This window comes from Tympanuchus pallidicinctus, unplaced genomic scaffold (genome assembly GCF_026119805.1).
Source record: "Tympanuchus pallidicinctus isolate F22 unplaced genomic scaffold, pur_lepc_1.0 scaffold3, whole genome shotgun sequence".
NCBI classification, from domain to species: domain Eukaryota; kingdom Metazoa; phylum Chordata; class Aves; order Galliformes; family Phasianidae; genus Tympanuchus; species Tympanuchus pallidicinctus.
The window spans coordinates 89,875,568-89,902,236 of NW_026294747.1; the positions used below are offsets into that span (position 1 = coordinate 89,875,568).

The 26,669-nt window shown below is 41.3% G+C and overlaps 1 protein-coding gene across 7 annotated transcripts in view; it reads right to left on the reverse strand.

Moving 5' to 3' along the window:
• GSDME (gasdermin E) overlaps window positions 1-17,064 on the reverse strand; it is a 29,835-nt gene extending 12,771 nt beyond the window's left edge. Inside the window, exons 1-6 of one of the 7 annotated variants that reach the window (XM_052693560.1) lie at window positions 16,895-17,062; window positions 15,123-15,194; window positions 13,350-13,580; window positions 11,594-11,786; window positions 4,334-4,505; window positions 3,282-3,402 (exon numbers count right to left, since the gene is read on the reverse strand). In XM_052693560.1, coding sequence (XP_052549520.1) covers window positions 3,282-3,402; window positions 4,334-4,505; window positions 11,594-11,786; window positions 13,350-13,560 — 697 coding nt within the window. In that variant the 5' untranslated portion in view covers window positions 13,561-13,580; window positions 15,123-15,194; window positions 16,895-17,062. The other 6 variants (XM_052693563.1, XM_052693557.1, XM_052693556.1 and 3 more) reach the window with 6 other exon arrangements.
• Window positions 17,065-26,669: the final 9,605 nt, after the last annotated feature.

Sequence of the window (26,669 nt, forward strand, 5' to 3'; positions counted from 1 at the left end):
TGAAGTAGTACCTGACAGCAAAGGGAAAAACGTAACTCATCAAGCACATGCTCACACGTACTGGGCACAGAACCTAAATATAACCTTCCCACAGTTGTAACAGCCTGTCTCACCAAATTAAGGACATTGAAAGCAGATGAGAAAGCACAGAGAGCACTCCATCAGCAAAAAGCTTTTTCAAAGGGAGAGCAGACAAAGAAATCTCTGCCGTGGAAAATGAAAGAGACCTTTATGCCTGCATAACCCTTCACAGAGAAGAGCAAGCTACAGAGGAGCAGAAAGTGATTAACCCAAATTAAAGAACTTCCCAACGCAACAAGACTCAGGACGGTGGCAAAGGCATCACAAGGCCAACATGTTCGTGTAACTTTCATTGATGATGATAAGGCTTTCACATGAACCCTGAAGGAGGAGATAGGGCTAATAAACTACCTGCACTGAAAAAAGAGGAAGACAATAAAGGAAATAACGCGCAGTATCGTGCAAAGTGCACATCTGCTGTAAAATCTTGTAACAGGACTGTTTTGCTTTGTATTAACAAGACTGTTAATTAGTTTTATAACCTATAAATTTTATCAAAGAAGGAAAAAGACATGAAAGAAAGAATACATCTAATACTGTGGTATTTTTTTCTGTTGGATTCTATCACAGAGCTCGCTGACAAATCTCCACTGGCAGTTAGATCTTGGCAAAAACATCACCAAAAAACATAAGAAATACAAAGATGACCAATAAAAATGATGCACTGATGATGCACTGAGATGCTGTAAAGATTAGGACAGTTTAATTCCCAGGCACGTCGTAAGAACATCACAAATAAACAGCAATGAAGAGAAAAATGCTGGCCAGCCAGGTGCCACAGCCTGTTTTGAGAAGGGAGAACAAGAGGGCTTGTGGTAAAACGAAGAGAGAGAGAACTGAGCAGCATTTAATGGAAACAGCTATTAGCTCAAGGAGAAAATTAGCCTGCAAAAATCAAATGCATATGGAATGAGTGGAGGAAAACATTGTGGTAAAGAAATTGGAAAGGGATCAGACTTATTTTTTTCCTTTTTCTTTTTATGCTCAAAAACGTCCTGTCACATTAGCCAGGGCATTTTTAAGAAAGTTTACACACCAGTCTTCGGTAGCAAATAACTCCAAAGCTGTCTGTCAGTGGCAAAGAAAAAGGAACAAGGATAGGTGCACCTTATTCCACAATTAGCTGTGAAGAAAACCCCATTATGTTACACCTGCTATTGGCCACTTCCAATCCCATGAGAAAGGACCGCATCAGTCCCCAGCCTTAACTTCAAAGACAACTGTTATCTCCATAAACAGACACCGACCACTGCTCAGACATTAAGAAGCTGAAGGCTGAGCTCCACCATACTTACTCTTGCTAGAAACTTAACCTTTTCAATGACACAGTACTAACTGAAAAAAGTAAGATGGACATCGTTTGAGAGAAAGCATGAAACAAGCTGTGATGTTTCTGAAGCTTGAGATATAATGCTCAATGTGAGACAAAATGGAAAAAAAAACTAGAAGAAAAAAAAAGCAGAGAATTACAGATCATTAACAACACTCACATATTAATTATCAGCTAGAAAGGTAAGATTTTCCATCTTGAAATCATGTAAGCAGGCTATCAGCTATAACTTCATGGTTGTATATCAGCTATCAGCTATACATCCATGCTATCATACAATAGCTTTAATTGCACCTGATTTCAGTGAATTAGAGTTCTGTTTTGACCATGAAGTCAATGCCCTCTAGTGTATCTCTGTGTTCACTGTACAGCAGAGCAATTCCACATTTTTTTTTTACAGGTTATGTGGTACTTACACATATTCCTGAACCTACTTGCTTTCTTAATATCAGAATTCATCTGAAGGAGAATGATGGAGACTATTACGTGCATTTCTTATCCAAATAAAGCGCACCCTAGATTCAAATCTCAACTGTACCTCATGTTTCTTTCTACACCACCACTGTCTAACTTCCAGTCCTACTCAGCCCGCCCGACTCCTCTCCTTTTTGCATAACATCCCCTGAAACCTCTTTTAAGTCAGGGAGTTTAACTGAGGACAGGCAAGAAAGAAAAATCCAGCTGATACCACAGAGCAGAGTTACCACCTCATCTACTCACCAAACCAATTAAAAAATACATTTAAAATAAGGAACGCACAACCAAAAGAGATAGCAAGAAAATTTCTGCAACCATTCAGTGAACAATGTATATACACAAGTGTAAACTAGACAAAAAAATGTCTGAATTCTGGTAGTAGATTTTATGAGCAATTCTTCTGTTAGTATGACTGCTGTCTACACATTCCTGGTTGACTCTACATTTAGATCAAACCTGGAAGGATTTCCAGGTGCCTTTGCAGCTCTTGAGGTTCCTTGCTTCTGGGCTGCACTAGCAAGAGCGTAGATAGAGGACTGATCAAAGTGACTCTTCATTTGGCATTTGAGCAACTTCATTTAGAGTGCTGTGTCCACTACAGGAAAGACATTTGTATGCATACAGAAGTAAGTATATTAAGTTGTAGATGCCCCACCCCTGAAGGCATTCAAAGCCAGGCTGGATGTGGCTCTGGGCAGCCTGGTCTAGTAGCCAGCAACCCTGCACACAGCATGATCGTTGCGGTCCTTTTCAACCCAGGCCATTCTATGATTCTATGATTAAATGTAGCAATGCCACCAAGACTTCTGGGAGCTGGAGAACATCATGGATAAGAGGCTGAGAGACTGGATTTGTTCAGGCCCAAGAAAATACAGATAAGGGATGACCTTTCTGCTACCTACAGCAAACAAAGACCGACTATTCCATATGATGACAGGACAAAGATGCAAGAGAGAGAAATTCAACAAATTCTTGTTAGATATTAAGGGGAAATAGGAAGTTCATCCTGATGGTGGTCAGATATGAGAAGAGGCCACTCAGAGGGGCTATAGAATCTCTCTCTGGAGATATTCCAAACTCAAATAGACAAGGACACAAACAATCTGATCTAATACTGAACTTGGATCCTTTAAAGCTGGCCCTACATTGGGGCTGCACTGCCTGTGGTTCCCTGAAACCTAAATTACTTAATGAGCCTGCAATTTAGGTAAACAAACAAAAGAGCATTAGCAGATCAGAAGTGTTGCATTTCAAAGTGGAAGTAACTACCACGGCAGTGGAAACTATATAATATCATCACCTTTGATTACAGGAGAATGCAAAAACCACTGCTCAACAGTTTTTTTTTTCCCACAACTCAATGGTGCATCACAGAAAACAAGCTTTTACTTACCAAACTGCCCATCACACTTTATAAACAGTTCAATTACACCATAGGCAATAGTGGTTGCAGGAGGAATCTCGAGAATCACGCTGGAATCCTTCATCATACTTCCACTGTCACTCACTGAAACCTACAAAACATTAATTGATTATTTCATTCAGCTGTTGTGCAGCTTAAACACAAAAATGAGTACAGAAAAAAAACAGAGAAAGGACATGCTTCATGATGTCTAACCCACAGCACACGTCTGACATCTGAAAAAAAAACAAAAACAAAATGAGCAGCAAGGTAGGAGCACCAAAGTGCCAAGTGCAGGTCTCAAACTTTGCCATTCTGTTCAAAGTTGAGTCCTGGGTGCAGCTTTTGCCATGTGAAGCTCTGTCACCAGAACTGGCATTCTCTTTGGTGTCCTGTCCTACCCTCTCCTATCCTGATATCCCTTTGGCCAACTGGTAAGTGGTGCCAGGAAGATGGCACTTGTGCAGAGTTGCTGAAATGCACTTCCCAAGTGTCTGCCACTCAAGACTCTGCACATAGAAGTGATTTGTCATATCTTGTGACTTTGGCAATTTCTTCTCAATTCACAATGTCCTCACTACGCAATTAATCTCTACTCCCATGATCAAAAATACAGTAGATTCCCAAGAAATATTATTAAACTTGCTAACACTGCAAGCATTTCTGATATATCATTCCTTTGCTGTTCAAATGAATTTGCTTCAGTAATGCTTTCTGCTCTTCAACTTTCACTGAATTGTTGGTTTACGTTTTGCTGTAGACAGGATTCTACAGAGAAATCATGAGGTTGTAACATTGATGGAAATGTCATTTCCACACTAAGAGATGACATCTTTTGCCAGTGAGGCAATGAGGAATACATTTTACATTTGTAAAGTTTCACAGCTAAGTAATGTAGTGAGTTCTTGCCATTGACAGAGTTTAAAACGTTACAGAAAAATGCTCTGAAATTTATTTGGTACAGAGAAATCAATTGCAACTCAGATAATCTGCAGATTTAATGAGACAAACGTTCTATTCCTTACAGATCTGATACATTTTACCTGCACTATCTTCGTACTGCATCCCAGCAGACCGCTGACTTTTTCTTCTGTCTGGATATGTTCAGATATTGTACACCTTTGTGTTGTTATTATCTTCTCCCTCAAGATGCACAGTACTTCACGCTTTCGTTCTATTACTTGTTGCAGTAAACTACTATTTAAATTTATCATTCTGAAACAAAAAAAGACACTATTAACAACAAATACCAGAATGGAGAAAACTTGTTCCTTTGTTTCAAGAAGCTTTTATGAAAAAATAACAATGGTTTCTGTTTGAGCAGTCTGCACAAAATAATTATGTCCTCTTTTGTTATTTGTAGCAGCAAGGCTGTAAATGTCAGTACTGTGCAGCAAGCCCTAATATACATATTGAATTCCTGACCTCCTCCTCCAAAGAAAAATGTCATCTGGCTACCTTCTAAGCAATAATCTGATTAAGATATGTCCGTTATGTTATACTTTTGCAAAATACCCACCAGAAAGGTCCTCACATGAGATGAAGTATTTTCTACGAGCAGAGAACTCCAGCAAGACATCTGGAAGGTCAGAAGATTGCTATCCCTTGCTGAAGTCTTTTTTTTCTCTATTTTACTGAAGTGGCTATTCATGAGGCTACATGGCAATTCCCCAAAAATATGACAGAAAGACTCCACTTTATTTAAATCAAGATATCTCCACTTTTAATTAAAAAGTTTTAGATTTATTACATTCTGGAGTTTGGGATTTACGTGGTCCATAAAAGCCTGAAGTCAGCTTGGCTCGTTATTAAATTAAAAATAGCCTGAGGCAATTTTTGATCTTTGGAGAGTTACATGCTTATATGAAAGTTCAATCAGTTGGAATGAACTGTCTGGAAACCTTAAAGTTGATTGTTTAAACACAGGAAAGAAAATACCTCTGAAGCAATGCAGCAGCCACTAGAAAAGTACCCCCAAACATTCCTCAGATTATTAATAGAACTTCCTTTCTTTTAGTGAAAAGCCATGCTTTATGCTTGGAATGCAATGAATCTTTGGATTAAGAGAAATGGAAGAACTGTCACGCAATCACAAACACTGCCGTTCTTAGAAGCGTCTGCCAAACCGCAGCTATTAATTACACTGTATCTCGCAGAACTCCATCAAGCCTATCATATACTTCACAATAATTATTTATGACTCTGAAGAGGTGTGCTGGGCATCCTGAACACATAAATTAAGGTAGAGAGAGCTTGCAATTTTAATATACGACCTAAGAAGCCGCAGGTGAAGAAATATAATGAAGAAACAAGTACAAAGGCAATCTCTCACTTGCTTTCACATGATGTATTTTTTACTGCTTTAGAGCATGATAAGCCAAATACTGGAGCAAAAGAATCAAAACACTCAAAGACAGAAAATAAAACAGAAGCTTGCTGTTTCTGAATGAGCATGAAAAAGCAGTGAGGCATTGGAATAGGCTGCCCATGAAAGTGGTAGAGTCAGCGTCCCTGGAGGTATGCAAGAACAGTGAAGATGAGTACTGAGGTACACGGTCAGTGGGCATGGTGGGGATGTGTTGACAGTTGGATTAGACTATCTTGCAGGTCTTTTCCAACCTTAATGATTCTACGAACCTAGGAGGCACATCCAAGCCTGATTTAATCATAACCAAACGAATGACCAAAACAATTTGGAGACTTTTTCTTCCATTTATTACCTCAGTATTCTTTCTGAGGTAAACCTGTCTCAGACCTCCTCACATTCCTGGCTCTGAAGTTCAAATGAAGAGCCAACAGCAGAGCAGTGACGTGAGTGCCTCAGAAGAGATGGCTCAACTCACAGCATGGGTCAGTGAAGAAGTTTCTGATTTGCTGTTGCATGAGCCACAGCAACCGCACCACGCACAGGCCTGCTTCAGTCCCCAGGGCAGCACACCTCCAGGGACGCTGCCTCAGAGGTGATTCCAGGTCACTCACGTGGAGCTGCATTGTGTGCCACAAGCCACAGTCTCCTGTCCAAGTGACTTTAGTGCGATGCGTTCAGCTGTAAAGCTGACAGAAATGCCTCTTCCCATTGCATTTTGAGAATACAGGATGGAGAGTTTTAAAGCAATACCCTTACAAACAGTCACACGTTTTCTTTCAAAATTCCTTCCATGACTTCTACCACCAAGTTTTCTTCCCTAGATGCACTCAGGCCCCGGTGTTACATGTGAGGGCACATCATGGGTATCACAGCACGGCCTGGGGAAAAGGCAGAACACCCTGTCCTCCTCACAGGAAGGCACAGACAGTGACTCAAACAGGAGACAACATGAGGTAAACAAGTAACTGGCTTATCTAAAATGGTATTGAAAACAGTCACTGAGGGCAAACTGCACCAGGTTAAAGTTTGACCATAAAAGCAAGGCTGAAATTATCGCAGGGCAATGGCTGCTCCATCTGAATATATTTTTGCAAGGGCTGAACTCATTTGCTAGCATAACACTCTGAATATCAAGAAGAGCAAGACGAGTGGGCTAAGTCCCTGAGAACACAGGCATGCAGGTGCATGGAAGTGCTTGCTTTCTTTTATTTTGCAGGTCACATTTTGGAGCTCTTATTCCTGTCCTGCATCATTCTTCCCATCTCTCTGACCATCTACTGCATAGCAATCCTGCGTGACTTGTACTGCTGCTGAACTCGTTCCTCTCGTGAGAAGCTAAGCTAAGGTACACAAAAGGAAACACTACAATAAAATGAGATGCTAATTTCCTATTATCAACACACACGGTGTAAGTAGGTATAAAAAGACCAATTCAAAAGATAAGGATTATGGGGTTTTTGTTTTGTTATTTGTTTTTCTCAAATAACCTTCCTGAGGTCAATGATTTACTATGCCCATCAAACGAACAGAAAATTTAAGTTCTGGTCTCACTTCACATCTGATTGGATTTAACATTTTCACTAACCTATAACGCAAAGGTTTTTTTCAGGTTTTTTTTTTTCCCCTTCTTGGATGAGGAATGGAGCGGAGAAAGGACTGTCACAAAGGCAATCTGCTGCAAGTGAGGAACAGGAAAGGAGAACAGCAGAAACCACAGAAATAAGAAAAAGCAAACAACACCTAGCACCACAGCAGGCTCTCCCACCTTAAGTCTCACACTTCTCAAACTCAGAGCTGAGACCTCATTCTTTCCTCGGGGCACGCATCTCACACTGGACTAGGCACAGAGAATGTCTGCTAGAACCGTTTCTCCATCAAAACCTATTTAGTTTCCTCAGTAACCTATCCCACAAATCCCCCAAGTAAGGTGTTCACCACCTTGCCCAAACACCACTTCTCCCTTGACACCCACACCACACGGATGTTTTCCCTTCAAAACATCTCTCAGCTGCTTTGCCAGAATTCCTCCCCTTGTTTGGTCTTCCTCACTTCCATCAGCAGTCTGACTTCTTCCACCCAACTGCTGCTTGTTGCAGTGTCAGCCCTTATTCCGCTTTGTTCCTTTCTGGGTAAAGACCTTTAGATCAGTGCCAGAGAGTAAAATCCACCAATGCTTCACTCTGCACATAACACCAAGCAGAGACAGGTATTTCTTTTGTTAATCTGTTTCAGACATCACCTCTCTGACCTACTTTTACTCCTACCAGAACCCAGTATTTGCTGTAGTCAGCTTATTGATGGCATTTCACAATTTTTCCTACAGAATAACCTGACAATTACCTTACAGAACAAGTTACCCAAGAATTCCTTAGAGAGCACAAGTGACAGTTCCTGTGATTTCTATTCAGCGTCTTCCTTATGTTTTATATAACAGACACACAACTTATTTTATTCAACACTGTCTCATAACCGTGACTTCATACAGCTGATGCAGCACATTAAAGAAAACTGATGCATGGCTCTCTCATGATACTATAAATGCTCGAGGAGTTGTTAACAATAAATAACAAAAGGTGTGCATCAGAATGAGACTGCAAGTATGCCTGGACAGGTCAAGTCAGTGAAAACTGGGTGAGAGCGTGACTCTGGGCTGAATTTTTACCATAGTCAGATCAGTATGGTCATTCTGTCTCAGTGTGAACAACAACTGACTGAATCAATGAAAGTACAAATTAAAAGGCAATCTGTGATAGTAGAAAAACATTTATTTTCAACTGCGCCATATTTTATACTATTTATCCTGTTTTACTAACATGCTAATGAGTGTTAGGAATCATTCACAGGAGATGACAGAAATGTGAATGGCAAAAAAAGCCTTCTGCATCTGATGTGCACCAAATGCCTGCCATTTGCTGCCACCTCATTCTATTTCTTTCTCTTCTGTCACTGTCCTCCCAAAGCTTGTCTCCATCACCTAACACAACTTCATGAGATGGTAAAAGCAAATGAATGAATGGAATTCTCAGCTAGAGCAGACTGCCCACTGCTCTGTCATCCACACATTTAAAGCACATGCCCTGACAGTCAAACAGAGCCTCCTCTGTTCCAACAGTTTATGCCCACTCTCTCTTGTCCTGTCACTGGGCACCACTGAAAGGAGCTTGGCTCCATCTTTACACTCTCCCTTCAAGTATTTGTTCACATGGATGAGAATCCATCCCCAAATGAGCCTTCTCCAGGATGAACAGACTCAGGTCTCTCAGCCTTTTTTCAGAGGAGACACACTTCTGTCCCTTCAATATCTTTGTGGCTCTTTGTTGGACTCTCTCCAATACATCCACATCTCTCTTTACTGGGCAGACAAGAATGGTACCCAATACTTCAAGTGTGACCTAACACAGTCCCCAACACATACTGGTACATATGAGGTTACTCCCCCCCACGCACAGAACTTTGCACTTCTTGTTGAACTTCACGTGGCTTCTGTCAGCCCATTTCTCTATCTTGTCAAGGTCCTTCTAGATGGCATCACAACCCTCTGCTCTATCAGCCACTCCTTGCAACTGGGTGTTGTCAGCAAACTGTCTGTCCTTGAAGCACTGATCACCCTCCTCCAGGACCAACTGTTCAACCAGCCTGCTCATCTACCCATTCTTCATCAGCCTCACTGTGAGGATCTTACGCAAGAAGGTACTGATAATCTTAAAGAAGATAAAATATACTCTTAAATCCACAGCAATCTCACTATGTTAAATGCACAAGACTGCCCTAAACTCAGCCTGTATCAGTACTTTGAACTAGAGACAACAAGATAATACAAATGGAAAGGATAATCCATTACAAAATATATTAAGATTATATTCCCAATAGAACCCTTTATTTCTGCACTGCATACTGCATTAATACATGCATTCTGCATTCAGAATGTCACTTTGCAAATCAGGTGGGATCTCATCCCACACCCTTCAGCTGTCAGCCCCGCTCCGAAAAGGAGAGCCAATACAGCACCTGGAATCTAATTAAAGACCGGCAGGTTTCTCCTTTATAGGGTTCACCTGAGAAGCAACAGGAAACTGATTTGCTGCCATTCAGCACTTCAGTTTTCAGAATTTTGAAGGCTCCCATGACTTGGTAGAGAAGCTTTATCAGCATTAACATTTTTTAATGTGTGTTTTCTGCTATTTATATGCAACCTTGACTTAAGTAACCTAACACAAGAACAACAATTTCTACTGTATTTTAATTAGGTTACAGAAATAATAAGGAAAATAATAATTGCTCTAAAAAGCACAAGCAATATACATCATTAGATGAAATCAAGAACACTTAACTGACTCTCATCCCACAAGGACTGACTGGTAAACATAAGTACCATAATGCTTTGCATCCAAAAATCACTTGCTTCCAAGCACCACCATTCCCAAATACTGAATTCTGCAGCATGATCCACAGAGATGACAAAAGCCAGAAGCCATGGACAGGATGTCTCATAAATCATAGAATATGTTTTTTGTAAGGAAATGACACAATTTCCAGTGGGAAATGTTATGCAGAAGCTGGGCTTACTGGATATCAATTATACACTTGGTACTGTAAATTTGAAACAAGCTGTGAGCATAGAACTCGCTGTGTGAACTAAGGAACTGCTCCTTGTACAGAGGTGCACACACTGAACTGTGTTGTTTCACTGCCACAGCCACTAAGCACCCCAGTGGGATTGTGTACGTGCCCACCTTCTTCACAAGAAGTCAGCATCTCAATGTGTTTCCAACTCCAGCATACAAACAAACTGCAGATCTCTTCCAAGTCCTTACACAAGCAAGTAACAAGATTCTAAGTCCTGGCTGATGGTATTTTTTTGATAGTAGATGCATACTAAATTTAGAGGCCTGGTACATTATACACACTTAGCCCAGATGTTTTTTGCTTTTAATAAGGCATTTTGTACAAAGATAGCAAGGTGCCTTTTTAAAACAAGTTGGGTGACTTGAGAATGCTTAAGAGAAGGAATATCTGGCTCTCATTTCTGTGAGAGCAGGAAATTGAATGTTTCTAGCACATCAGTGGTACTAAAGAAAATTACACTGCTTGGAATAACTTTTGTGCTGACGTCAAAAAGTTATCATCCACATCTTCAGAGAATCAAAGGCTATCAAGATGTGTTACACCACCTCCTGCAGACAATGCTGTACAACGTTGCAACAAACAAACCACCTTCAACTCCTCTAAGGCAGAACTCCACCGCTGAGCAGAGAACCTCTGGCTTTTCAGCTGCTTGCCAGGTAGGCTTCTGCCCATGACTTATTGCAAAGGCAATCAGATTCCAGAGGAGCACACAAAGTGTTGCATGTTTTCTAAAATTAAAATTATCATTTGGAATATCTGTTCTTTTCCTCTGTTATTATAGTGCAAAGCAGTAGTTCTCTGAACTGTATTTTGTTCAATGACTAGAATGTACATTGATCACACCTCCTACTTTTCCTCTTAAAGTTTTCTACAAAAACATATTACAATTCTAAAGCTTCCTTACAAGAATACTGGCAGTTCTGAATTCAGTTTCCACACCATTTATCTCACTAACATCCTGGAGTCAAACCACTTTTTTCCTCCTTCAATACAGTCCCCCAAAGCAGGGAGGACTTCACCCTTGTTTCACCTTGTAATTTATGCCAACATGCAAGGTGAAACTGCAGAGAGATGTTTATAAAATGAAAAGGAAAGATTTGACCACCAAGATTTCAAAATCTGGAAACTTTCATTAGTGTGTTGCATTTTTCACCTACAAATGAGAGTTTACAATGAAAATAATTCTTGAAATATGCCAATGCTACAGATTCAGCTGTTCAGTGATCACAGCTGACACAAGTATTTTATCTAATCTTTTTCATCTCAGTCATCTTTCTTGGCTGTTGCAATGCCCACATTTAAAACATACCTGTCCTTGACGTCTTTCATAAGCTGCTGCAAGTCAACCTCTTGTTTCCTCAGGTTCCCAAAGGAGGACTGGCTTTCCACACAGCCCTTTGCTCCAGCTCCCAGGCTGATCTTTCCAAATGAAGTTTCAATACTTCCTTGGACAACATCTTCAAATTTCCCCATGTATTTTGCAAAGTCAGATTCCACGATTACTAGGAAAACAATAAAAGTAACTGCTTACCACTAAGACAAGTGCTAAAACAGTCCTGGAGTCATCAGATAAACAAAAAGTTAGAGAAAACAAAGATTTAATGTCAGTGAGGGCAAGAACAGCAATGAGCAAATAAATGGGTAAGTTCACAGCTCTGCAACTTCTGCTTCACAGAATCACAGAACGGCTGGGATTGGAAGGGACCTCAAGCATCATGAATCTCCAAACCCCTGCAACATGCAGGGCCACCAACCTCCATGTTTAATGCTAAATTAGGCTGCCCCATCCAACCTGGCCTTGAACACCTCCAAGGACGGGGCATCCACAACCTCTCTGGGCAGCCTGTTCCAGCACCTCACCACTCTCTGGGTAAAGAATTTCCCCCTGATATCCAACCTAAATCTCCCTTCCCTCAACTTAAAGCCATTTCCCCTCGTCCTACACATATCAACCCTTTCAAATAGTTGATTCCCCTCCTGTTTGTAGGCTCCCTTTAGGTATTGAAAGGTTGCAATGAGGTCACCCCACAGCCTTCTTTTCTCCAGGCTGAACAAGCCCAGCTCCCTCAGCCTGTCCTCATAGGGAAGGTGCTCCAGTCCCCTGATCATGCCAGTGGCTTCCTCTGTGCTTTCATCTTGGATTAGCTATCTTTTATGTTCTGCCATTTTAGGAAAACATTTGAGGAGTCAAATACTGAACTCAAACACTAAAAAGCACTAAAAAGACTTACAAAGCATGACAAATTTACTTCAGCTACAAGGAAAAACTGAAGTAACCTGCTTGTGCAGCAGACTTAATATTCTGCCATTATCTCTATACATCTTATAACAAGCCTGTCCCAAAGCTCACTGAAAATCAATGGAAATTCTGAATTGGCTTAAATCAAAATCTGAGTCTCAAAATCAAAGGACAAAAAAAATCAAGGAGTCTCATAATCAGCTAATTTTCCATGTTAGTCACAATTAACATCTATGCTGAAGGACTTGTTGTTTATCTACCTTCAGAATCATGACATGCCCAGAAATATGGGATTCCAGATCATCGCTCCTACTAGCTGGTGAGGTTTGGTGCAGCTGGATGGCGAAATAAGAACAAGGATCAAATATTTTTAACAGTCTCTACAAGAAGAAAGGAAGCCACAATAAAACTTGTAAGCATTCTCTGGGCTACTATCACCAGCTTTTGTCCAGTGCTTTTTCACCTGGAGCACAGTACAGTTTCATGCCGTTATCGTCTACCAGAAACTTCCCAAAACAATCCAGGGGAATTCCTGAGGCTGCAGAGAGCACTGTTACAAATACCAACACTGTATGGCTTGACAACCTGCAGCACTTGGTTGCAGTAGCCCATCTAGATTTTTTTAAAAATTAAATATTCAATAGTACTGTTCTTAGCTAAACAAATAGCCAAGGGAGAAAAAGATCCAGTCATCTCAGTTCTAAAGATAGAGAATAATTCAGAGCAAAGAAGCCCTCTAGTAACAGGACTGGGAATAACAAGGAAAAAAGTTAGGCTTCGTATTCTTTTCATGTGCAATAATAGTGCTGCCTGAGTACAGCTTTACCTGGTTTTATAGGTTTGTCTTCAGTAAGCACATCACTCAACGAGACTGCCAAGAAATGATACTTGGGCTTCTGCCAGCACCAGAATTTCTTCCTCTTTGTAACTAAGCTCAGAAGCTGCAGCTTGTCTGAGGCGTTCAAATGGGAAACAGGGATCAAGTCACCTCCACTGTCCGTTTCTCTCACAAAATTCCTTGTTGCTTTTGCAAACATCTTGGTGAATCATTTACAGCCTGGAAGAATAAATCTGTTTTTCAAAACTACAGTTAGAAGATACAAATATTTACATTTGCACTTTAAGGAGCTCTTCACATTACTGGCATCAATATAGGAATACTGTTCTCACTCCACCTTCTCCACTCTAAACTGGGAATTGTGACAGTTACTATCATTTCCCCCAAAAGGTTTTCAATGATGGAATTTTGGATAAAAACTTAAATAAGCAACAGTGAATAAGTAAAGAACAGTGCACTGCAAGCATGATATAGAAGACTTAACCACTACAGTAATCCTGAAATTCGTAAGCACACAAATAATGAAGAAATATATAAGAAAAGAAGCAACCCAATTTAAAACTGAAAAAATCCTTTAAAGAACACCCACAGGTAATTAATCTGCTAGGGAGGAAAAAAACTTACACAACCTACCTGAAGTTCTAAGAAAAAGCATCTCCTAATGAGCAGCCTGCAGAGACTCACCTGGCTCACAGGAACACAGGTGCAGTGGCAGAGCACTCCTGCCTCTCCACAGGCTCCTTTTATGACCTACCATAAAATCACCTTACTCCACAGAAGATAACTGAGTATTATTCATACAGATTACCTTGTTTTAACAGTCCATAAATACATACAGGGATAATAGAAATTATTTCATAGTAAGCAACAAATATTTCTACTGGCAGCTCTGTGACTAAATTTTCCTTCTGAACTTCACCCACGGAAATTCCCAATTCATATTTTCTTCTTTTGAACTTTTTTTTTTTTTTTTAACCTTCAGTGCTTTCCAATTTTCTATTTCCCATTAGCAGAACTACAGCTAAACAGAACATACATTGTTTACAAATGTTACTTACATCTGCTAAACAGCTACATAGATTATCTTATTCTAGCTTTTAAATGTCTTGAAGTTGAAAATACTGCCATCTTTTCTCAGGTAAGGTTTCCTTTATCCAACATGATATTGTGCTATTTACAAGAAAGTTTTTCAATATGAGAAACTGGCTAAAGGCATGGGAGAACCGATAAAAAAGACCACTCAGAAATGCTAAGCATTCAATTCTAAAAATCTACGTTTTCAACCTTACAAGAATTTTTCTTTCAGTTGTTTTATTTGATCTGGTGGCATTTCCACTTTTTTTTTTTTTCCAGTTGGCAGCATCCCTTTGTACCCTCCTCCAGCTGACAAGCATAAATTGCCCCAGGTGCCCATTTATCTTCTTTGAAATAGCGTGCACACACATTCTCCATTAATCACCTATCCTGCTCAAACAGATGTTGGATTTGTCCATCACCAACACAGGCCAGAATAAGCTAAGGCAGGCTTCAAAGGAATGAACAGGAAAAGATATTGTAGTTGACGCTTAAGACTGTGGGAAAATGGAAAAGTGAGTAAAGATATTACAGGCTGGACTATAGGGTTCATGTTTTACTATCAGCTGGGGGAAAGAAGAAAACCACTCTTTGTAGACAGAAACACAGCTTTCCATTAGCTTTTCCCAAATACCATTTCAGATAATATTTCATTCAGTATTTACCAACTCACATTGAGATAGCTACCTTCCTATGAAATCTCCATGGCCTACTCTTAGTTCTCCCCGTAAACAAACAAAGAGCATTACTCAACAGCACCTGCAGAGAAAAGATTTGAAGAATGTCATTCTGTGCTTCCAACACTTTGCTGAAGTATAATCTGGGGCTGCAACAAACAGCCTGGAGCTACGCTGGGAGTATTTCCACTGACTTCCAGTGCATTAGCTGCTGTCACCCAGCACAACCTCCTTCAAACATTCCTGTGCTTTATGAGATTGCTCACTCGTTCTGATCCCATTCTCACACAATGGACTCACGTTTGTACTCTCTTAATTGAAAAAGGCCCACCAATTTCCAAGGAGCTCACGAGAAGAGAAATTGCAACAAAAAGTTCTTGCAATTTGTCTTTCTGTTACACTCACTAAATTTCATGAGAAGAACCAATGACACCATTCTATAAAACTCCATTCTGATTCATGGTGGTTTGACTTCGCTCCCAGCAGTGAGGCTTCTGACATGCAAAAAGAACATCTGGGAAAGATCACAGAGAGCTTATGAAAACTGTGGAGACTCATACAGCAGGAAAAAGATTCAGCCTTCAGCCACAGGTGTTGGTGACACTTCCTATCATGGGAATATCTTTGCAAGGAGCTTATTTACTGGTGCAGCAGTACCTGCAAAGTATTAATATTCTACCCAAATTATCTCTTTGTGCATAGTACCTTTAACATAAACTCTCAAATGCATTCCACTCTCTTGTTTCAGTAGCTCATAAAAGGACAGAGACAGTGGTAATTCCCCATGGTCAACATCAGTGAGACAATACAGGACTGAGGGTGTCCTGACCACATGGTCACAGATGTAGCACTAAGATAACTCTCCTTTTGGAATTCCTTGCTCTGAAGTTTTGTTGAACCACGTCTGACTTGCCAGAACTAGAGGGACAGGTACGAGAGCTGGTAGAAAAGGCCTGAATTCACTCCTGCAGATTGACAGCTAGGTGTGAAGGCGGGGAAGGAAGGAGTAGGCTTCTTGCCCACTGAGAAATTTAAAATTAGCCTGAACCTGGGCTACAGGCAGATTATTCAATGAAGAGGATGAGATCAAGCAAAGATATTTACAGTAACTTCATCACTTATTGCAACTGTAAGGGAGTGCGTTGGAAGGCTGACGCCTGCAGACTGCAGACTGCCATGCAGAGGACTTCAACTGACCGTGTGCCACCCTTCACATCCTCAAGAACTGTAGAATCGTGGAATTGTGTGAGTGGGAAAGGCCCTTTAAAGGCCATCTGGCCCACCTCCTGTGCAACTAACACACAGCCCCATCAGCCAGGACTCGTGCTGGAAGAAGCCTAAAGTGAGCAAGCGATGACAAGCAGTGTATGGATCGTATTACAAAGCCTTGTTTTCTTCTCCTTTCTAGATAATTCAAACAAAAAGCCATAAAATCCTAAAGGTTTTCAATCCCTGATCGAGCAGTACCAGCCCGGACCTGACCCGAGACCAGACATGGTGCCGGCCACGAGGAGCGGGCACTGAGGCAGCTCGAGGGGGCAGCCAAGCGCCAGGCTTCTCCTCAAACACCACCCATGAACTGCGGCGATTCATCATTTTATGTGAGGGTTTTGGTGTTTTTTCCCCCCGCAAAGAAGCCGGAGAGCACACGAGCAGACAGAGACGGCGGCGGGCCCGAAGCCTCACAGCGGGCTGTGCGCGCCCCGCCCTCCCGGCGGCGAGCAGGGCTCAGCGCGGGCACCGCCCGCCTTACCGCCCCCCCGCGTCAGTCCCCGTACTCACGGCCGCTCCGGCGAACCCCGAAGATGTGCTCTGCACCCCAAGGCGAAGCTCCGCCAAGAGCCTGGAGGAGCGCCGAGAGGAGGGGGCTTCGGGCCAGCAATGATGCGCGGCAGGGCCGGGCAGCAGCGCGGGGGCAGGCGGGGGAAGCAAGGCCCCGCCCGGCGTGCGGAGGGGGCGCGGGGCCTCGCGGCGCCGCCATGTTGTCGCCCAGCACGTGGCTGCGGGATGCTGCCGTTGTCCAGAACAAAATGCCGTAGGGATTGCAGTAGCACCCATTCAGTGAGACCTTTATGAGTCTACAGAAATACCGAGTAGTTCTTGAAGGTATCAAAGAAGAATTTTTGAGTGAGCCGTGCTATGAGCTGGGTCCTTATGTTCCCATTTAAAGAAAGCATTTGGGCGAGCAGCCGCAAGTGTTGAATCACCAGATCTTAACAGAGTAAAGCTGGCTGGTCTTTGGAAGGAAAGGAGTTTGAAAGGTGGATATCTTGAAATGAGCACGCCTGGGTGAGAAATACTGCTCAGTGTTCATAGCTGAAGTCATACTCATTTCTTCCTCTGTGTTAACTACATTCCTTATCCAAACCTTCCAATTAGCTTCAGTGGGTTTTAACCTATAAACCCTTTCCAATTCCCATAAAAGACATCATACCCAGACTCTAACGCCTTATTTTCTTCAGGAAATATTCCTTTCTTCTCTTCGAAGGAGGGGCAGTAGAGCTGTGAAAAGTCTAGAGCACAAGTCTAATGGGGAACAGCTGTGTCTGCATATGTGACAATTTACTTTCTATGAAAAGGAAAACTGTGCTTCTTCAGTCTCATACTGAGAAAAGCACCTACAAGTCCTCAGGAGATCTCTTTTTAGGGTCAGCACCTAGCTGCAGAATTACTAGCTCCAGGCATAATCTCTAGTGGCCAATAGCAGCACGTTTCATTAGCAGTCATGTGCTTTTCTAAGGAGTGGCGGCATGTGATTCATTTCCAATGCAAGTGTCTGCTCAAGCAGATTTTGAGAAATCAGGCCAGGAAGTGACACTGAAACACATTACCATGGAAATGTTCACTAGGGAGGAAGGAGGCAAAAACAGTGAAACTTGCCAGTCAGCTCAAGGAAGTTAGTGGTTAATGTGCACAAACTAAGGGGTGTCTGCACCAAGGATATTTCCACATTTTCAAGAGAAAACATCAAACAGACATCTTTTATCCACTTAACACACAAGCCAGCATACAATAGTTTTAAGCTGACTTGCGTTAATTAGAAGAGACAGAAACAGGTCTGGACACTAACAGTTTTGAGGCCATGCAACAATTAACGTAAAGGCTTCAAACACTGATATTGAAACTGGCTGCAAGTGGGAGACATTTAGGATTGAATACCTGCCTTGATCTTCCATTATTCATTTCCATGAATAATGAAGGATGAAAGTGGTGAGAATCTGGACATAAGCCAGCAGTGTGCGCTTGGAGCCCAGAAGGCCAGCTGTATCTTGGGCTGCATTAAAAAAGGGGTGGCCAGCGGGGAGAGGGAGTTGATTGTCCCCATCTACTCAGTTCATGTAAAGCCCCATATGGGGCACTGCGTCTAGGCATGGGGCTGTCAGTGCAGGAAGGACGTTGGAGCTCCTGGAACGGGTCCAGAGGAGGGCACTAAGATGATCAGAGGGCTGGTGCACTTCTCCTATGACAAAAGGTTGAGGGAACTGGGCTTGTTTAGTTTGGAGAAGAGAAGGCTTTGGGGAGACCTCATTGTGGCCTTGCATTACTAGAAGAGAGTGTATAAACGAGAGGGGGAACAACTGTTTACATGCCTGATAGTGACAGGACAAGGGGCAATGGTTTTAAACTTAAGAGGAGGAAGTTTTTCACACAGAGGGTGGTGATGTACTGGAAAAGGCTGCCCAAGGAGACTGTGGATGTCCCATCCCTGGAGGCATTCAAGGCCAGGCTGGATGTGGCTCTGGGTGGCCTGGTCTGGTGGTTGGTGACCCTGCTTATGGCAGGGGTGGTTGAAACTACATGATCTTTGAGGTCCTTTTCAACCCAGGCCCTTCTGTGATGATTCTGTGATGAGATTCTTCAGATGTGTAGCACAGCCAAAACTCACAGCATATAGCTTTGTCCTGACTGACTGGGGAGCCAGCAGTGAGAACACAGTATGGGAAATGTATGTGGTGAGTGTGTTCTGTGTTAAGATCTGTCATGTGCTGAATCTCTGGAGCTGAGACATGATGTGCATCAGTTACATGTTGGAAGATTCTTTTGCATTGGCACTGTATTAGAAGATCCTCATTTAGAATGGACAGAAGGAGAAAAACAGGAAGTTTTGTTTGTGTGACAAACTGCCTTTGGCACTGTACAAGATTTGGCTATCTTATTTAAATAGAGTGGGACAGGCAATTGACACACGAACTTCACAGCCTCGATTTAAAAAAAGGAGTAATACACATCACCTGTGAGTAATTACCCATATAGAATGGCTTAGACTGAAAAGATTTTGTTGTACTGAGGGACGTGGTTTAGTGGGATAGGTGAATGGTTGGACTGGGTCATCTTGGAGGTCTTTTCCAACCTTGGTGATTCTATGATGCTGTGATATCATATAGTTTTTACCCCCCTGCTGGGTGTCAGGTTTTCCACTCTCTAGATCAGGCTGCCAAAGGCCCCATCCAGCCAGGCCTTGAATGCCTCCAGAGACAGTGCTGCCATAACCTATCTTAGCAACATCTTTTCATGCTGTTGCTCCTACACAGAATGCCACCAGATTGATCAGGCACATGCCATATTTTGGAAACTGTGCAGAAAATTCCCTGCCTTTGGTTAATGCACAACAATCTACTAATGCAATATGTTGCAGACCCTGCAATATTTCTGCAATATGTGCAGAAAGGTTACGTGATTTAATTAGGGGATTGTTGTGCACTCTCTGACCAAGACAGAGGGGAGCTCCCCTTGATACAAGATGGGGAGAAGTAGTGCAAGAGTTAGTTATTTATGGGAGACTCATGGGATTTGCTAGCCAGGAGGAAACAAAATCTAGGATGGAGGCCAGAGGGAAATGGGAAGATGAAAATAATAATTCTGAATAGTTTTTTACGACCTCACCTCTAGGGGAAGCCAGCATGACCTCCTGATAATAAGAGAGAGAGAGAGACTATAAGTGGAAGGCATTTGTGAAAAAATTCCTTGGAAGGTTAATGGATGGTTTACTCTTTACCACTCTAGAAAAACTGATAACTAGCTGGGGCAAGATAAAAGGGGATTATCTGCCCAAAATGCAGCTTAGTTTGAAAGGAAACAAACTAACAAACAAAAAAAGCAAACAGTAGTTGTGTGCTCTTACTATACTTCTGTGAAATTCCTCAGTCATTATATTAAGAAAAGAAATCACTGAGCACCACCAGATGTCAGCATTGCAGAATGGTTATTTCTACCCAGTACAGAAGAGGTCTTTGTATCCTATGAATATTATATATTAATTTTTTTTTCTATGATAGCATAATCTGTCATATATTTTCCAGTCATTAATATTAGGATAGAGTGTAAGACCAAAATTGTCCGCAAAGGGGAATTTCCTAATGGTTATTTTTTGTCTTATATCTTCAAAATTTTTTAAAATGTTTTCACGAGGGCAGCATCAACAACTGTACTAATGGTATATAATGCCTCATAGCAGTCACAGTGTTGTTTCAGGCTGCAGGCAGCCCAGCTAGAGAGTGCTCACTTAAGTCAAGCCTGTACATCAGAGTATCAGGAGTGGTTCAGAGCTCTCTGTTGCTGTATGCTAGGCTTTATTTAAACCCTCATGCTGGCTGCAGAAGGGTCTGCTGGCTTCAGTTCTGTGGAGGAAATGCAGAGAAGTAAGTGTGAAACTATTTCGGGCTTCCATTTAGAGAGAAAAAAAAAGGACAGCTAGTGAAGCAAATTCTTTTGAAGGTGTCCAGCAGCGTAAGCCAAATCACCACTGAAAGGGTGAAAGTCTTCCCCCCATTTCCTGTCACAAGAATACAAGATCTGAACAGATTTTTTGTTTCTTTGAAATCAACCAACCAGCCTCATTTATATTGTACATTAAGATCCATCCCATTTTTGTTGTACATGGATGTTATACAGTTTTCATTGGTGCCAGTCGGTCCCGAGAAACATTTCCTGCTGCAAACAACAGCTTTCTCACTCTCCTGCTGGCACAGCTGTCACCAGCCCCTTGGCAAAGCACCAGCAGCCAGGGACAGGCTTCACAAACAGCAAGTTACAGGATCCTGCTTAGTGGAGGTCAGTTTGCACAGTCAGTCGGAAGGGACTGTGTCAATCTGGAGTAGCCACAAAGCCATTTTGCTGCATTTCTCCACGTGTTTCTATGAGCTGCTGCCCATGAAGCTCTTGAAGAAGGAAACAGGAAGGCACTAATTTTAAGCATTGGAGATTTTCCCCATGAGATGAGTTTGGCCACTGTTTAGAGGTGATCTGTTCTATTGTCAGGTTATCTCCATTGCTTTTGTGTATCAGAGTGAAGAAAAAAAGTGTCCAGTAGTGGATCTTTTAGTCCCATGAAAGGAAACTGAGGAGTACCATGCTGACAGCTGCAGAAATGTGACAGACAGACATGTTCAGTGTAACTCAGTGTATCGCCTGTGCTGGAACTCAGGTCATGGTGTCAGTGTTGATGTGCATGGGAGATGGGAGACACGACACTGTTTACCCTCCTGTAGAGAATATCCTCTGGCAATAGGGCTCACCTTTCTTGCTGTACAAGCTTTCTCGTCTCTGCCATGACTGTGTTTTAAAGTAGCTGTAACTTTAAACATCTTCCTATGAAGAATTTGTGATTATTTGATGATTTTCCCATGATTTTAAGAAAAATGGCAGAAAAGGTAGGCTACGATCGTTGTGGTTACCTGAAAAATCATCTAGTGACGTCTGTAACAATAATAGGGAAGGCAGTTTGCATGAAGATGCACAAAGTGGTTCTACCTTTAAAATGTAGATTAGATGACGGCCACAGAACTTTGCTTCTTTTACAATAATGGTAAATGAAGATATAGGGATAGGTGATGTTTCTTGCGTGCCTCAAAATTCTTTTTCCACAATAGCTTATTATGAACCATCTGGCCTCATTAAGGTTTTATCAAAGACCATCTGGCCGTTGCATTGTTCAGACTGCTCAGCAGCAGAACTTGATCATAAACTAACCAAATGGAACGGCTATCAAATTTTTGCAAGAGCCCTAAACATTTATGCAGGTCCTACATACACACAGTACTTTTAAAAGCACATTATTTTACATTAATCCTAAGAAAGACATGAAAAAATCAAATCTGAAATGATTTTATCATTAATTAATTTTATAAATCTTAAAAATATTTCTGAGTTTCTTTCCATTTTTTTTTTATCTGCTCTTTGAGCAGCTGGAACACAAGCTATACTGTCGAATGACTGCATTAAAGTAAGAAATACTAGGATTTCTTCTAAAAATGTTGCGCATAGAGGATAGATTTCATCGAGCTTCAAGAAGATGAAGCTTTTTACCTTTGCACATTGATCTTTCAGAGCACAAGCACTCTCAGATCCAACTGTGAGAGCAAATTATTCAGGCGGAATTTTCCACAGAACCCACAGAAGTTGGCAATTTCTCACGAGGCAGCAGGCTGGATGGTGTTTGTATTACCATGAACACTACTGGAGCACAGTCGCAGTCAAACCTTGCAAAATGTTCAGCAGCTAACATTAATATTTCATTGAATAACACCAGATGGATGTTTTCATCTATTGCAACATTTGTAGCTATAGCTTTATTATGATTTAAAGCAAATTTTGTGTCTCTCTTTTAGTTTTTGTGGCTCCTTTGTTGTATTTCCCAATTATTATGCAATTCCTTAACCTTCATTCTTATTATTTGTTAACTGTCAGCTCAGTCGCTCTTTCAGAACTGAATTATGACTAGCATTTCTTTTGCAGGGTGAATTGAAAAGAGTCTCTCCAGAAGAATAAAGTAAATGCGTTTTTTGTACCTACAGAGCTGAAAATGGAGAAATTGGTTTTGAGAGCTTTGAAGCAGGCCATGGCTCATATAAGAAGTGGATGTGCTGAGGAAATGACTGCAAGTGGCAAAAAAACCAGAGGGTTTTGAGGAGCTGTGAGGCTGTGCTGCCACAGTGGGTGAGATGGGGCTCCTGGGGTTTTTCAGGGTCGCTGCAGCAGGAGCTGCCGGTGGCCATTTTCATCATCTGCTGCAGGAAGGCACATGGCAAGGAGGGACTAAAGGTAGAAACAGACCTCACTTTATACAGCTGTGATCATTCAGAGACTGTGATAGGAACATGCTTAATTTCCCCAGTCTAATATGAAGCAGGGTGAGAAAAGCACACTTCATGTCAAAACCAGGAGCAAGAGCTGGCAAGCAGCTCAAAAATGTGTGGGCTGCTAAGTGTGGATATTTATGCTATTTGTTATATAACAATTACATTGTAGACCAGGTATTGATTGCACTGCAAAAAAAAAAAAAAAAAAAAAAAAAATCAGCTATGAAATAGTGTTGGTCTGTTCTCACGCTATTAAAAATACAATTTTCTGTGCTCTGTCACAGGAAAAACTGGTGTCCTTGCTCATTATACTGCCCTTGTTTGTCTGAATGACACACTGATTTGGGTGAGCAGGTTCTGAAACGGCCGATGCAAGTGACCTTGGGTGGATGACTTTCTTATTTCCAGATCCACTTTCTTAGCAACTGGGAGACAAGGATGTGCTTCCCTTCTACAGAATTGGTTGTAGTCAGCTTGAACCTTTTATGGTTTTACTTGGTTTTTATGTGGCTGCAGTCCAGCTTCACCAGTACAAATATACTACAGTGTGAGCAATGCAACTTGAAAGAGAGAAGGAAGACCAGCCTGAAAGGAAATGGTAGTGCAAAAGGAAGCAATGAGCAGTACTGTGAACACATGAACTGCATTCTTTCAGCAAGGACCTCGTGACTGCACACCTCAGTACCGAGAATCTTATTTCAGCAATATATACTCTTTCCCCTCATCCCTTCTCCCATCGTTTCAAACAGAGTCGTTCCTGTTGGTATCTGCATTGGAGCCAGTGTCAGAGAACAAAGCATTCATATGAGCAGTTTTCTGAAACTTTGTGACTAGATAAAATACAGTGGAGCTCCTACCATGGCCTTTCATGCAACGTAGCACATCTTTTCCAATTTCTGATATCCACAGAAGGTAAGAATATAATATCCATGAGTTAAGGATAAGCTAGGCTTGCAATCTCTTAGTACCTGGAGAACTCAGACAGAAGAAATCAAGTTTGCCCTCACTGACCTATTGCAGGGCTCTCTTTTAGGCAAACTTCTCAGCCTAAGTTTTCCCACAAAAGGACTTAAGAATATGGTGCACTATTTTTGAACTTTATAAGAAAACTGATTTTTTCATCCCAAATACCTATTCAGCTATTATGTAACTGTTTTCACAAGATTGGATTCAGTGACTAAAATGCAAGCAGCAAACAACTAATATAAGTAGGATGATCTCTTGATTTCACTCCATCTTCAGTTTGACAGTGGCAGAGGTGACAACGAACAGTAAACAAAACAGTAAATCAGTAAAGTTATTGGACTTGTTCTTATCCATTGATAAATCTACATAATCTCCCTTGCTCTAGGCAGCAATCAGTGCATTTCAGACATACTCTTACAAAATCTCAGAAGGAAAAGATTTTTCAAGGCTTGTACTGCAATAACTCGAAGTGGTTTTACTGCAGCCTTTATCATTAGCGAGAAGCTTGTAATTTAGTAATTATAGTTCATTAAATAAATTCTTCATAAAGAAAAGCGATGTTAAATATGCAAAACAAAACAAAAAACCCACATATTTTCCAATTCTGACATCTGATCTTGTTAAACAGAAACTGAACTATCTGCTCAAACAAAATCCTTAAAGAGAGATAGTACCCTAGTAGAGAAAGCCAAGTAATTCCCCAAGTCAATGACATTACAAGCAGTAACTGCAGCTGATGTATTTGTATGTGACATCTTAGCTTCCAGGAATTTATTGTTGTTCCAAGAGCCTAAAAAAATATACATCAATTAATCCAAAGACTCAAGTTCTCAGTTAAATTAAGTCTCCGCCATATCCCACTCAGTTATTTCCTTTGGAGCAGACTAAGCAAAGATAGAAATTCATAACTACACAGTAGAAGTTGGTATCTGGCTAGCTTTTAATATCCTTAAAAACCTGGACTGACCCTATGAGTTTCTATGTATCTTGCACTAGAGGTAGGGAAAAGGGGCCGAGTTAAATATCAACAAATTGAGCATGGAAAGCAATGTATCCAAGAAATGTAATGGAGGCATTGTAAAAAAAGAAAGAAAGAAGCAGCCAATATGTGACAGTTACTGTGCAGAGCAAACTTTGCTCAGCTGTCATTGTTTTTCCTCACGCTATGGTGCTTTAAATCATTTTGCAGTAAGCACTGACTTTAAGTAGAGATTACTGTAAATGAACAGGCAGCTGAGGCGAGACACCAATTGGATGCAGGGCCTGCATAAGCCACGTTCACCTTACGCTTCTATGGGGTAAAAAAACACACTCTGGGAAGCACTGATCAGAAAGAGGGAACTTGGCAACCATGAGGAATTCACCCATATCCATTTCTCTAAGAGAAATTTGTATTGCCTGAGGTCTTCATGATCCAGAGCATAAGTAATAGGGATTCCCTTGCCATCTTCCTCTCCTTTTTATAATCATGGGAAAAAAAACCATCACTAATTCTGTAAAGTTGTTTTTTTTTTGTTTTTTTTTTTCCCTCACTGATTTGCTCTAAATGCCAGCTGTTTCAGGTACAATTAAAGAAGATTAGATCTCTCTGAAATTAATTGGCAATGAAGTGACTCCACTGATAACATGACTAAGTCCTAACCAGAAACTCGAAACACAATCAGAATGGATGGATTTCACAAAACAGAAGGTGATTGTTGCACTCTATAAAAGCTGCATTTCTTGTGGCCTTTCTCCTTTTTCTGCTTCATAACACAGCTGAGGATGTTTTGTGAGGTAACAGACTCATTGATCCAATTTTCCCAGCTCTTCCTGAAACATCCATGTTTCCTCCTACCAAACTTTTTACACGTTGAAACTGGAAAGCACTACAGAACTGCAGTCTGGAATAAGAGCTTTGTCAAGTACCACGCTTACTTTATTTCCACCTTCTTCAAGACCCTAATCCATCTGTATTGCATCTTACACACACACGGTGGGCCTGTCAGATGTCGGTGACTAGCAGAATTGTACAAAACCACTATTCTCTGGGGAGAAAACATCACATTGATAGTTTCCTTCCAGCCACTTATTTTAAATAGTAAACAATATGTTTCCTTGTATTAAAAGTTGTTTTCTGGAGAATGTGCAGTTTGTGGTCTGCACTTTCATGCTAATACACAACATTTGTGTTGCACATCTGTCTACTCAAAACTGCTTACAACTTAGTGCTGTAATTGAATTTTTCCTGCTCCACTGTCTGGTATAACAGCCATGCAACTGTACCATGCATGCAGGTAACTGGCAAACAACTGGAAAACTACTGAAGATAACTACTAGACAGATTGTAAGAGCGATAAATAAGACTTCCAGCATATGCAATTGCTTTTGTACTTGCCATTTTAGAAGGTATAAAAACCACAGCTAAAAAACAGTAAAAAAAATAAATACAGCAGCTAGCCTGGGTTCAGCTGTCACTAACAGCCTTTGAAGAAAGATGCTTACAACTCCTGGCAAAAAGTGAGGGTGCTCTG